This window comes from Dipodomys ordii, unplaced genomic scaffold (genome assembly GCF_000151885.1).
Source record: "Dipodomys ordii isolate 6190 unplaced genomic scaffold, Dord_2.0 Scaffold49, whole genome shotgun sequence".
Taxonomy (NCBI): domain Eukaryota; kingdom Metazoa; phylum Chordata; class Mammalia; order Rodentia; family Heteromyidae; genus Dipodomys; species Dipodomys ordii.
This window is the reverse complement of record NW_012267265.1, coordinates 10,809,649-10,823,627: the sequence shown is the minus strand read 5'-3', so window position 1 is coordinate 10,823,627 and position 13,979 is coordinate 10,809,649. Positions and strand designations below refer to the sequence as shown.

General features: G+C 43.4%; 1 protein-coding gene across 1 annotated transcript in view; it reads left to right on the top strand.

Annotated features, from left to right (window-relative positions):
• The window catches only part of Scd5 (stearoyl-CoA desaturase 5), a 109,563-nt gene extending 99,646 nt beyond the window's left edge, over positions 1-9,917 (top strand). The window contains exons 4-5 of the mRNA XM_013020157.1: positions 7,669-7,901; positions 9,104-9,917. Of these exons, the coding sequence (XP_012875611.1) occupies positions 7,669-7,901; positions 9,104-9,294 (424 nt within the window). The 3' untranslated portion in view covers positions 9,295-9,917. The remainder of the gene's footprint in view (positions 1-7,668; positions 7,902-9,103) is intronic.
• The last annotated feature ends 4,062 nt before the right edge of the window (positions 9,918-13,979 follow it).

Genomic DNA, 13,979 nt, shown 5'->3' with positions numbered 1-13,979 from the left:
GTCCTGGGGATTGAACTCAGGGATTTTTCACTTACTAGGCAGGTGTTCTACAGTTTAGGCCACACTTACAGCACTCCTAGTTATTTTCTTCCCTTACTTCCTTGTGGTTTTGTGTGTGTGTGTGTGTGTGTGTGTGTGCATGTGCCTATACTGGGGTTTGAACTCAGGGTCTTGCATTCTCACTTGTCTTTTTGCTTAAGTCTGCTGCTCTACCACTTGAACCATACCTCCACTTCTGACTTTTTGCTGACCTCACAGAAACTTTTCTCAGATCTCACCTTCCTGGGTAGCTAGGATTTCCTGTGACACTTCAAGAGCTTCTCCATGAAACTTTCCATCTCCAGCCCTGCATCCAAACACAAACTCAGTCCCCATGCTGCGGGTGATGCCTGGGGGGATGGGGAAGGCAATAGAATGTGCAATCCTGTTATAAACCGCCAGCACATATCATGTGTCCTCTAAATAAATGTTTAGTAGGCATACACTTCATTTTTTTTCTGGTGCCCTACAAGATGCAAAAATTGAAGGGAAAATGAGTTTCTGGTGAAGCTTTAAGTGAAATCACAAAAGCAAACATGTTTAATCAAGATGCCGGTGGCAGCTCATTGCTCATCATGATGATACATTTGTGGGGCTGCAATTTCTTTCTCACCCATTGAGGTGTTTGCTTCTTTTCACATTTCCTTGGGCTGCCCCCCTTGGAAGCCAGCTGGCAGGTTGCTGTCTGTTCCTTTATGCTCGGATAGATTTTTCTGTAAACATCTTACAAACCACCAGCTTGAGGCTGCCATGCTTACAGCTAGCTAACCAAGCAGTAGGACTATGCTTGCTGACTGAGAACAGCAATTTTTTTTTCATCCAAAGAAAAATGAGTTTTAAGATGTTTATCACACCCACATTTGGAAAGGGGGGTGGTGAAGAGGAGGATAGGGAGGAGGAGGAGGAAAGAGAAAATGCCAAAACAATTCTTTTGCATAGAAGTGTGTGTGTGTGTGTGTGTGTGTGTGTACCAGTACGAGGGCTTGAACTCAAGGCCTGGGTGTCTCCCTTAGCTTTTTTGCTCAAGCCTAGCATTCTACCACTTGAGCCAAGCTCTACTTCCTGCTTTTGCTCATTAATTGGAGATAAGAGACTCATGGTCCTTCTTGCCCAGATTGGCTTCAATTGCAATCCTCAGATCACAGTTTTCCTGAACAGCTAGGGTTACAGGTGTGAGCCTCCATCCCTGGCTAGACAATTTTCTGGTTTCAAAGAGATTCTCTATGTTTCAGTTCTCTTTATCATGATTTAGTATATTGGAATACAGCTATTCAGAGATGACCAAGTTACAGGGTGGTCTATATTTACACAGCATGCCAGAGCTCACTTGCATTGGGATACTATTATATGCCATTACACACATTGGTCCTGAAGTACCATCTGGGGCACATCTTTGCTACTGTGGTGTTAGTGTGATGGGCAACTGTGAGGTGGTGGAGTGGAAAGATCTCCAACATCTACTGCAGACTTGCCTAGTAAGCGCCACCTTTAAGCTACAGAAAGCTGCTTAGAATCACCATTAAGGTGGTTCAAGTATTTTGCTTTTGTGTTTCAGGCAAAAACAAGTACATCTCTGGGTTTCAAACCTATATCACATGTTCCATGGGTTCATTCTTGGATACATACTTACCAACTCCTCTTTCTAGTCTTACCTTTTGCTCCCTTGATGATGTTAAGAGTCTTATTCTAGTGTCTAAGTATTCTCAGAAAGACGAAGAAGAAGCTACTTACATGTTAAATCAAGAAAGAATGAACCAGTTAGAGTGATTGTCAATCTTACATCTTGTCAAATTTTTACCAAATTTTTAGGGAAAAAAACAAATGGTCAGAAATTGTTGTTTTAGGCCAAGCATAGTGATTCATACTTGTAACACAGATACTCAGGAGACAGAGATCAAGAAGATTGCAGTTCAAAGCCAATCTGGCCAAAAAAAAAAAATAGCAAAACCCCATGTCAACCAACAAGTTCAATGTAATAGTGCCAATCTATGATCTTAGTTACACAGAAGGTGTAGGTGGAAGGATCAAAGTCTGAGACCTGCTTGGGAATAAAACAAGACTCTATTAGAAAAATAACTAAAGCAAAAATGGGCTGAGAACATGACTCAATTGGTAGAGTGCTTGTCTAGTAACCAATGAAGCTCCATGTTCAAACCTCGGTGTTGCCCCTGAAAAAAAGCAAAAAATTAAAAAAGAAAATTATTCTTTTAGGAGTTGGAAGGCTGTTGCTAGAGCTCAGATGCTGAAAAATAAGAATAGCTTTAATTCATGGTCTGCAGTGTGTACATGATCCCACCCTGGCACCAGTCCAAGAGCCAGAAGCTAGCACTAAGGCAGATATGACATTGTAGAAGGTTTACTGGGAAGGGTCTTTGAGATCAACTCCCATTGAAGAAGCAATGGAATCAAGGTGGAGGAAGCTGGGGCTGTTGTGTAACCTAACTGAGAAAATATATATGAGTGGTATGCATTCATATGCTGATACGTTCCACATCTCTATTCCCGCCACCTCCTGTCTCTCTACAAACTCTAATCTCCACACCAGCCTAGTGACACCCTTTATTTGGCATTCCGGGATGAATGTGTACAGTAAGCATCTCCCACAGCCTCTCCTACACCACTCCAAAATGAGCTTCTCACCCATCCTGCCCCATCTCACCTCCCATCCTCTCCACCCCCCCTCCCTCCCTTCTTGGCAACATCAAGGCTATGAAGAAGTACTGTCCTTGCTTTTTGAAATAGATTCAGAATTTGATTATTCTCACCACTGTTCCCATCAACCTCCTGCTCCAAGCCACTCTCCTCTTGCCTAGATTATTGTGGCAGCTTGCAATGACAATCTCCACACTTGGTTCCCTGGTTATTTCTGTCATCTCCTCTCCTATCACTCTTTTCCCAATTCTCCTGCTGTCCCCCATATGTCTCCAGGGCCTCTGTGTGTGTGTGTGTGTGTGTGTGTGTGTGTGTTTGTGTGTGTGTGTGTGTGTGTGTGTGGCATTCCTCTGCCTTACTCAGCCACATGGCTAAGTTGCCCTTCTCTTAAGTCTTTATTGAAAAGTCAGTGTCAGCCAGGTTTTCCCCAGACACCCTGTTTCAAATCACAGTAGCTGTACTGGCTGTATCTCAGTCTCCTTCTCTTCCTTATTTTTTTCCTTAGTATTTACCACTAACATGCCTAAGGTTAGATTTGTTTCTGTTGCTCATCATCCGACTTTCCTATCAGAATAGATGACATATAGATCTCTACCAGAATTCCCTTGTTCTATGAGCACAGGGATTTTTGTCTGCTTTAGTTCGCTTTGTAGCCCAATGTTAGGATAGTCTGGCACATGGTAGGCACTTAAGAAATTTGTTACTACAGCATTTTCTGCAAGAGAAATCTGAGACTCAGCACCATCAAATACTCCTCTGAAGGTCACATAGCTAGGAGGTAGCTGACTTGGGTAGTTAAATGTTTGAGCCATTAGCAAAAAGCCCCAGCAACTTTAATGGCCACTTGCCAGCCAATCTCCTAAGGATTTGGGGCTGGAGGACTTCGTGGAGTTTTTCTGTGGATCACTGGCAAGGCCATTCAGATTTGAGTGATATTAAGCAAGAATTTTAGGAAGCTATCTCAGCATAGCACTTGTTCCAAAGCACAGCGGCCCAGTGGCCGTGAATAAATGGAGAACAGCTGTTCAAGGTTAACAGTGTCTGGGAGGAAGGGCTACTTGGCCACATGGGAAAAGACTTGCTGAATCTGTTTAAAATGATCAGGGAGAGTTTTTCAAGTTTTTGGCTGGGGGTAGGAACATGAGCTAAGACTGCCATTGCTACTGCACTGGAAATCTAGCCCAGATTCACTGTGCTTTTTACCATTCCCCATCCATCCATCCATCCATCCATCCTTCCATCCATCCATCCTTCCATCCATCCATCCATCCATCCATCCATCCATCCTTCCATCCATCCATCCATCCATCCATCCATCCATCCATCCATCCATCCATCCATCCATCCATCCATCTATCCATCCAGTTACAGAACACACAGGGAGGTCACCTAGTAGAAAATCAAGAAGGACAATCTGTGAGCACCCCTAGCTTTAACCTGCCACATCTTTGCTGGAAGGAGAACTTACAAAATTAATTAATCAATGTATTTATTTATATTGTGATGGTCTTGAGTTCAAGCCTTGCTGGAGCATGAACTCAGGGCCTAGGTGCTGTCCATGAGCTTTTTTTTCCACTCAAGGTTAGCATTCTATCACTTAAGCCACAGCTGTATTTCCAGCTTTTTGGCAGTTAAAAGGAGATGAGTCTCATAGATTTTCCTGCCCTAAATCCTTAGGCCTTAGTCTCTTGCGACTATATGTGTGAGAGACCAGCACCTGGCCTTTTACATTATTATTTTATTATTATTTTTTAAGGAATATGTCTTTTCGAGGAAGAGAGAATTTGGCTGGGCATGTTTGTGCTAGTTGGTGATGTCCAGGACTTTCTCTCTCACCTGGGAAGCCTACACTGCTTACACAGACTGTCCGGCCAATGGAGCCACCAAGACTGACAGGTGGCCCATTAGACAGGCCAGAAGGAGAAGACAGCGGAGGGTGTCATCAGCAACTGAGTTCTATAGGTGATAGCCAAACACAGATGGCCAGGCAGGGAGCCAGGGCAACTCTCTACACCACAAGGTCTTGATTGATGGAGCATGCCAGGACGATTAGGCAAGAGGTCCATGGCACTCTTTGTACCCCAGTAATCACAGAAAAAGCCTTGGATTTCTTTACAGAAGTGGAGTGAGGACTACAAGAGGCTCCTTTGAGAGGCTTGGGTTGTAAAGAGAAGGAACTCTGAGTGGCAAGGTGCCTTCTCTTAGCACTGTCAGCTGCTTTCTTGCTGCCCAGCCTTGAGACTGGAGCTCACTTTATGTATTCCAGCTTGACCTCAGACTTGCAATCCCACTGCCTCACTATCCTGGGGAGTGCTGACATGCACCACGCCCACCCTCTGCCTCTTCATGCACTCAGCCCAGACCTCAGGTTTGTGGCCAGTGCAGTGGCTGTGCACTCTACCCAGATGCCCGCCTAGCTTATATTCCCACCTCCAAAGGTTATTCCTTCTGGAAAGTGCCTTTGTCTACAGGGTGCTGCCTCACCCATGGGTTCACCTTGCCAGAGGTGCCCTGGGACCAATGGCTGGATGTGTGGACACATCTTCCATTTGGGGGCAATTCTTAAGGTGGCCTTGTCAGAGCACCCCCATTGAATTCATTGAAACTCATAGTTGGTGAGCTCCTCCCTCTGCTCAGGGCTGCTTCCCCGCCCCCCCCCCATTCCTTACCACTGTATCTCCAGAGCCCTCCAAAACAGGCCTTCTGCATGAGGTTCTACAGAGCCCATCAAGTCCCGGAGTTGTCTTTGGACACCCCTCCCCCACCCCACCATCACACCCCACTCCTCTTTTTTTTTTTTTTTCCGCCAGTCCTGGGGTTTGAACTCTGGGCCTGGGCACTGTCCCTGAGCTTTATTTTGCTCAAGGCTAGCACTCTACCACTTGAGCCACAGAGCCACTTCCAGCCTTTTCTGTTTATGTGGTGCTGAGGAATCGAACCCAGGGCTTCATGCATGCGAGACAAGCGCTCTACCACTAAGCCACCTTCCCAGCCCCTAGTCATCCACTTTCTATTGAAATGCAGCCGTCTTTTACTGTAATACTGGAAAATAGATGGACTAATGTATTGCCCAAGAAAAATAATGATCAGGAAACTCACCGACAACTAGCAATATACAAGCACTCCTACGTGATTTCATTTGAAAGGCAGAATAACATGATGAAATGATGTTGCTCACAGTCGAGGCTTAAATTTAGGGCCTGGGCACTGTCCCTGAGCTCTTTTACTCAAAGCTAGTTCTCTACTACTTTGAGCCACAGATCCACTTGTGGTTTTTGAGTAGTTAATTGGAGATAAGAATCTCATGGGGACTTTTCTGCCCTGGCTGGCTTCAAACCACAATCCTCAGATCTCAGCCTTCTGAGTAGCTAGGATGACAGGCGTGAACCATGGGCACCCAGCTTCAAATATGAGGTCCTATCATTTATTGATCATTTGACTCCAGGCCAACAGCATAGCTTTTTTCTTTCACCATTGTCCCACCTTTAAGATGGGCAAAATAACAATCCCTTCCTCAGAGTGTTTGTGAGCACATTAGTCACTGCCACATACTGGGTCTCAGTAAATGTCTGCTAGATGCCCATGCTAGCAGAGGTTTGCTTTATTTATTTATTTTTGCTAGTACTGGGGCTTGAACTCAAGGTTTTGTGCTTACTTAATTTGCTTGTTTAGCTATTCTACCAGCATGGCTTTTTGCTGATTCTTTGATTATTTTGGAGATGAGTTTTATAGACTTTTCTGCCTGGCTGACTTTGAACCTCAATCTTCCAGATCTTGCTTTCTAAATATCTAGGATTATAGGCATGAGCTACAGCCCCAGGACTGGTTTGCTTTTTAATGATTACCTTTTTTATGTGGTTATGTTTTTGTTCATTTGGTTATTTATTTATTTATTTATTTTTGGGTCCGGTCGTGGGGCCTGAACTCTGGGCCTGGGCGCTGTCCTTCAGCTCTTCAGCTCAAGGCTAGCGCTCTACCACTTGAGCCACAGTGCCACTTCCGGCTTTTTTCTTATGTGGAGCTGAGGAATCGAACCCAGGGCCTCGAGCATGCAAGGCAAGTGCTCTACCACTGAGCCACCTTCCCAGCCCTGGTTATTTATTTTTTATGATGGTTTGGAGTATTACCTCTGGTGGGCAAAAAAAAAATTGAAATTAGGGTCACTTACTTCTTAGTAAACTAAGTAAAGAAACATACACTTGGTATGATGCAAGAAATTCTGAATCTCCTTCCTTCCTTCCCTTCCTCCATCCCTCCCTCCTTCCCTTCTTACTTTCCTCCCTCTTTCCTTTCCTTCTTTTTCCCCTTCCTTTCTTTTTCCTCCTTCCTTCCTTCCTTCCTTGCTTCCTTCTTTCCTCTTTTTCTTTCTTTTTTCCTTCTATTTTTCCCACTCACATTTCTTTCCATGATGGTACTGGGGTTGAACTCAGGACCTTGCACGCTCACTTACCATTTTTTTGTTCCAGCCATAACTCAGCTTCTGGTTTTTTTTTTTTTTTTTTTTCTAGTTAATTGGTTCTAAGAGCCTCATGGACTTTCCTGCCTGAGCTGGCTTCAAATTACAATCTTCAGATCTCAGCTAGGATTACAGGTGTGAGCCACTGACAACTGGTATGATTATTTCTTGAAATGATTTAAGAAAACATAAGTCTTAGATTGACTAATGAGAAGAAAAATTTTGAGCTATCTCAAACTGTGTCTCAGAGGATACAAGTGTCTTCTGTGTTTGGCTAGCATATATTTGATTATTTTATATTGAAATGCTTCTGAAGAATGCTATAAGGCTGACCACTTCCTACAGCAAATATGAATTACCTGCCTAACCTTTGTAGGTCCACAGTCTCAGGCAAAGATCCTTCTTATACAGGAGGAGATGGAGGAGCTCACGGCACAGTTCCTTCCTTGGGTGTTTCTAGTCCAGCTGTCTCCATCTCCACAAGCAGGTGCCTAATGGTTATGTGATGTCCGACCTCACAGGTACTATAAGACCAGCGTGGTGCTCATGTGCTTTGTGGTCCCTGCCCTCGTGCCCTGGTATATCTGGGGAGAGAGTCTGTGGAATTCCTACTTCTTGGCTTCCATTCTCCGCTACACCATCGCCCTCAATGGCACATGGCTCGTCAACAGTGCAGCCCACATGTACGGGAACCGGCCCTATGACAGGCATATCAGCCCTCGGCAGAACCCACTGGTGGCCCTGGGCGCCATTGGTGAGTAGGAGGGTGTCAGCCAATGGGGAGAATGGCAGCCTGGATTTTAGGGACTTTCTGGGATTTGTAAAGGGAGGAAGGAGAGAAGAGTGAACTTGAGCTTTAACCTAGGATCCTGCCTGGCTCTTGCATAAGAGTGTGATAATCTTCTTTTTTCCCCTACATTTTTATTAGCATCATTTGGTTTCTGAAGGGGTTTCACGTTGACATGTCCATGTATGCATACAATGCACTTGGATCAACGCTCCCTCTCCATTACATTTCTTCCTCCCCCTCCCACTTGCTAAACCAATCTCAACAGCCTCATTGTTCTATTTTCACAAAGCACACGTGTACATAAATTATTTTGATCCTATTCACCCACCCTTCCCCTCTCCATTCATCCTCCCACTAGTACACCTACCCTGGACAGAACCTATATGACTTTCCTGTCATTCATTCTTTTAAGTTTATGTTAACTGTTCAGAAAGTTTTCACTCTGACATCTCACACATACAGTACTTTAATCAGCTATACTCACTTTCCACATCTCAGCTACTCCTTACTATTCAACAGATTTCAATGAGTTCCATTTGACATTTCAAGAGGCATTTTGCTTAGAAAGTTCAGGGCTGGAGTTATGTGTCATGTTTACAATTCACCCAAGAAAGTTATTCTTGTAACGTATGCTGGTTCCTGTATTATTTCCTGTTCATGCTTATGTTGTCTCACCAAATGAATAAATGTTTTTGAAAACTGCAACCAAGATTTTATCCCCACAGAACCCAACACAAAGTCTTGTATATGTTAAACACTCAAAAAAACACATGACATGCTGGGTGGCTCACACCTAACTACTCAGGAGGCTGAGATCTGAGGATCACAGTTCAAAGCCAGCCTGGGCAGAAAATCTGTGAGACTCATATCTCCAATAAACTAACTAAAAAAAAAAGCCAGAAGTGGAGCTGTAACTCCAGTGGCAGAGTGCTACTGTGGGAAAAAAAAAAAAAGCTCAGAGATAGCAAACAATCAGGCCTTGAGTTCAAACCACAAGACTAGCAAATAGATAGATAGATAGATAGATAGATAGATAGATAGATAGATAGATAGATAGATAGATAGATAGATAGATAATTGATAGATAATTTTTAAGTCACATGACAAAATCCTGTGCAGGAGGTGGTGGGTGATCATGTTGTCTGAATGGCTGCTTTGTATTCCAGGGGAAGGATTTCACAACTACCATCACACCTTTCCCTTTGACTACTCTGCTAGTGAATTTGGCTTAAATTTCAACCCAACCACCTGGTTCATTGACTTCATGTGCTTGCTGGGGCTGGCCACTGACCGCAAACGGGCCACCAAGTCAATGATTGAGGCCCGGAAAGCCAAGACTGGAGATGGCAGTGCCTGAAGTGGGACCAGCTGTTCAACAAGTCTGACTGACCTTGATGCTCACCCATGTCTTTGTTACTGTAGATCTCTGGCGAGTTGGGTGGTAGAGGGGATGGAATCCATGTGGTTTGGGAATTCTTGATTTGTCTCAAATAGTGTCAGCTACAACTAGGTTAATATTAGTACTATGATTTAACATCAGTGTGACTTAATCTCTATAGTAATCTTTGTCAAATTCACATTATTCTGTGCTTACATGTGATGTTAACCCAGACAGGATGATCCACAAGAGCATTGCTTTTATTTTCTGTGCATTAATCCAACATTGCTTTTAAACACACTGAGGAGCAGAGAGGGAGAGTAGAAGACAAAAGAGGGCTTTTGGAGTAACTTGGGAATGTTCTTGTTTTACAACTACTGTGTGGATGGGGTTTTTGTTTGAGAGAATCTATGCAGGTACTGATAGTTCACGCCTGTAATCCTATTTACTCAGGAGGCTCAGATTTGAAGATCAGAATTCAAACCCAGCCTGGGCAGTATAGTCCAAAAGACTCTTTTCTCCAATTAACTAGCAAAGAGCCCGAAGTGTATCTGTGGCCCAAGTAAATGGTAGAGCACTGGCCTTGAGCAAAAAAGCTAAGGGATAGTATCCCAGGCTTTGAGTTCAAATCTCAGTTCCCCAGAGAGAGAGAGAGAGAGAGACAGACAGACAGACAGAGACAGAGACAGAGACAGAGACAGAGAGACAGAAACAGAGACAGAGAGACAGAGACAGACAGAGACAGAGACAGAGAAACACAGAGACACACAGAGAACCCAAAAGTTGAAAAGAGTGAGGATTCAGGAAATTGGTCTTGTACTTTTCTGCCCTGTTTATAGTTTGCTAATGGTTCACCATTGTACTTTAAAAGATTTGTTTTCTATGGAGCTGGTTTTATATCCAAAATTGAAGGCTCGGCCTACCCCATAAATCAATGCCTGTTTAAATGTTTGTGTTCTTTTTGCTATTGTAATCTTAAAGGTGTGTAACTCAGAAATACCAGACATCAAACAAGCTCAAATTCAGCTCTCATTTAAATATTTAGACAGTTAATTTGTATTCTGATTGATGCTCGTCATCCATGCATGTACTTAAGCTACTTCTGCTAAATAGGTGTATTAATTTTCCACACCAGCCCATCAGATCTTAATAACCGGCAGTTATCTAGAATTCTTTTGTCTACAAATGTGTCATCCGCACGTAGCCATCATCGACTTTGAAACAAGATATAATGTGATCATTATGCAGCTTCTAAATTGCAACAATTTTTATGTGTGAAGTCACCTTGTGGAGCGCATGTTGAGTTAACAGGACAGTGTGCCCTTTGTGTTAGATATTAGAACAAAGAAAGGCTTTATATTGTTACTATCAGAATGATCTGAAGATAGATATTTTCAGGACAGATGTAGGATTTAAACAATAGAAAAAGAAATGATACCAGTCGGAAATGATCATAATGAAGTTTTTTCCATCTAGCAGGTGTTTAAAATGTCTTTTGCCATCAATAATGTATAATCTTTGAGTGATTTACAATAAATGATTATGAATTCATTGGTGTCCTTGTCCAGATATTTAAATGTTGCTTAGCAAATGGGAGTGCTTGATGCTTGGTGATGACTAGATGACTCACCTTTGACTTGGACAGTCAAGATCAGACCTGCCCTGTCCCTTCTACCTGAGACCCAGCCAGAGGGAGCTGGCAAGTCTAATGTAGAGAATACAAATTCCAGTGGTCCTGTTTCTGATTTCGCACTGACCAATCCTATCACTTTACTCAGTTTCTAGCTGTAAACAGGAATCTCTATGCCCACATGTCACCCAAAGGAGAACATAGGATTCTAACTGCACTGTTGATGACCGGGGGCGGGGGGGGGGGGGGGGGGGGGGGGGGAGGGAGGGAATAGACTTATGTCACCCAGGCCTGAGTCTTCAAGTCTCTTTGTGTGTGTGTGTGTGTGTGTGTGTGTGCGTGTGCATGTGCATGTGTGCATATCTATGTGCATATGCACAAACACGTATGCACTGATATTGGGGCTTGAACTTAGGGCCTCCTGCTCTCACGTGGCTTTTTTGCTTAAGGCTGCTGCTCTACCACATGCATCACACCTCCACTTCTGGCATTTTGCTGGTTAATTAGCAATAAGAGTCTGATGGACTTTCCTGCCTGGCCTGGCTTCAAATTGCAATCGTTAGATCTCGGCTTTCTCAATAGCTAGGATTACAGATGTCAGCCGCCAATGCCTGGCTTCCAAGTTTCTATGTGGTGTCCTGAAGCAGCTGTCCTGGCCATCAGACAGACTTCTCAGTCTGTAGTCTAGAACACTGGTGTAAAGACACCGTACATCTACTTGTGACATTTTTCAGCAGCTTCTTGTGTCAGTCCCCTATTGCTAACCTTGCCCAGAGTGTTGATAGAAGGTACTCACCTTCCAGGTGGGTTTGCAACACGTGATCTAAAATCGCCCTGGGCGGGAGTGTTTCATGTGAATCTTTGATCCCTTCGGGCACTAAACTTACTGCTAATATAAAAATTGCACTGGGAACAGCTATCTAAAAATCTCACAAAAGAGGGTTTTGCTTCTATAGTAGTCCAAGTAAATCTAGAGCCTTGCTCCTGGGAGTCTGAGCGGCAGCCCCCGACCTGTGGCTGTGTCCAAGAATGTGTTGATTTGAGGAAGAAGTAGTTGAAAGTTACATCACTGTAGCATCTTCCATGTTAGTATTCCCTGTCCACTTCAGCAGCATCTGAAGAAAGAAGTCAGTTCTGGGAGCATTTCTCTAAGCCTGTCCCAGGAAGCCTGAGAGAGGTTGCTACATTTTTGAAAGGTTCAGTTTGAGGTAAGAGAGTAGTCTCCCTAGGTCGTGTCTTTAATCTCAGGCCTACAAATGTTGTTGCAGCTGCCCCCACCCAGAATCTAATCAAGGGGAGTCCAGGAAAAGCAGTTCCAATAGTGTGTATTATGCCATCACCCCCACTCCCATCCCACTCATGATGACCGTGGTGTGGAGCTGGCCTGGGATAGTGGAACCAACCCAGGTGTACTTTCAGTCGTAGATATATCCCTGGCTAGCTGTGGGTTCTTTAGGAGATAAAAATCCTAAGTTTGGGGCTGGGAAGGTGGCTCAGTGGTAGAGCGCATGCCTTGCATGCCAGAGGCCCTGGGTTTGATTCCTCAGCACCACATAAGCAAAAAGAAAAAAGCCAGAAGTGACACTGTGGCTCAAGTGGTAGAGCGCTAGCCTTGAGCTGAAGAGCTGAGGGACAGCGCCCAGGCCCAGAGTTCAGACCCCATGACCAGACCCAAAAAAACAAACAAACAAAAAGCCTAAGTTTACCTTTCCTTTTGCAATTTTCTTGTTTCTTTTGCCTTAGAAGGAAACTCTAATCTTTTTTTTCCTTTCTTTTTTCTTTTGAACTCAGGGCCTTGTACTTGTTAGGCCCTATTACTTGAATAATGCTTTCGGTCCTTTTGCTTTGGTTATTTTTTTAGATAAGGTCTCATGGTTTTTTGTTTGTATATAACACCGCTACCCCTTTTCCACCCCAGGGCTGGCTTTGGATCTGGATCTTCTTACCTATGCCTCCCAGATGTGGACATGGCAGGCATTCACACCCATACACAGCACCTTGGTTGAGATCATATCTCACTAACATTTTGTTCAGGCTGGCCTTAAACACCAATTCTTCTGATCACTATCTCCTAAGTAGCTGGGATTACAGGTAAGCACCAGGATTCCCTGCCTGAGCTCATTTTCTTATCTACAGACAGAGAATTAAGCCAGATTCTGTGTAGTGACTATTAAGCCTTAATATTCATTGGCAGCAACAAGAATGAGAATAGGTCTAGCTTCAGATTTGAAACATCTGTCAAATTAACACCTATCCTTTCTGGAACCTGCATGGTCAAAAACTGGGGTGAAATAATTGAGCCTGAGGGGAAGAACACAGATTGCAGTTAAAAGGATAGAATGTGCTTGGTAAAATGTATGTGTGTGTCTCATGTGTATGTGTGTTTTTATATGTGCATGTGTGCCTATATATGTGTTTGTATGTGTGTGCGTTGTTCCACTCATTCCCAAAATGCGATGAAGCAATAACATATAGCCCACAAGGAAAAACACTTCAGTCAAAGAAAGTATTGTAAGAAGGATACTCTAAGGTAATGTTAGGCAAAATGAACCCATGATAAGAACTCAAATGGTTTTTCTTTCTTGCAATTGTTTCTAACATGTTTATAAGATGATTTCTTTGTTGCTTTGTGTGTCCCTTCCTCTACGGTATAACCCCTGTTTTCACTGTATTTGATATTGGTATAATTCGGGGAGGTAAAGGAAAAAAAACAAATTGTTTAACTAGGGATACAGGTGGACCCATTGCAACAACGAGATGTACAAGTCATTATGTCGAAAAAGGAACTTTACAATTTTGATGGGGAGGGAGAGGTGGGGGGGAGATGAGAGGGCAGGGATGGAAAGGGGAAACAAAGGAGGAGGCAACAATGCTTGATGAGAAATGTACTCATTATCTTTCTCATGTAATTGTAACCCCTCTGTACAGTATTTTCACAATAAAAAAACTTATTAATAAAAAAATGAAAAAAGAAAGATACTCTATCAAAACCCTCAATGCCTGGTGCATCATAAAGCCTCATAAGACATCAACA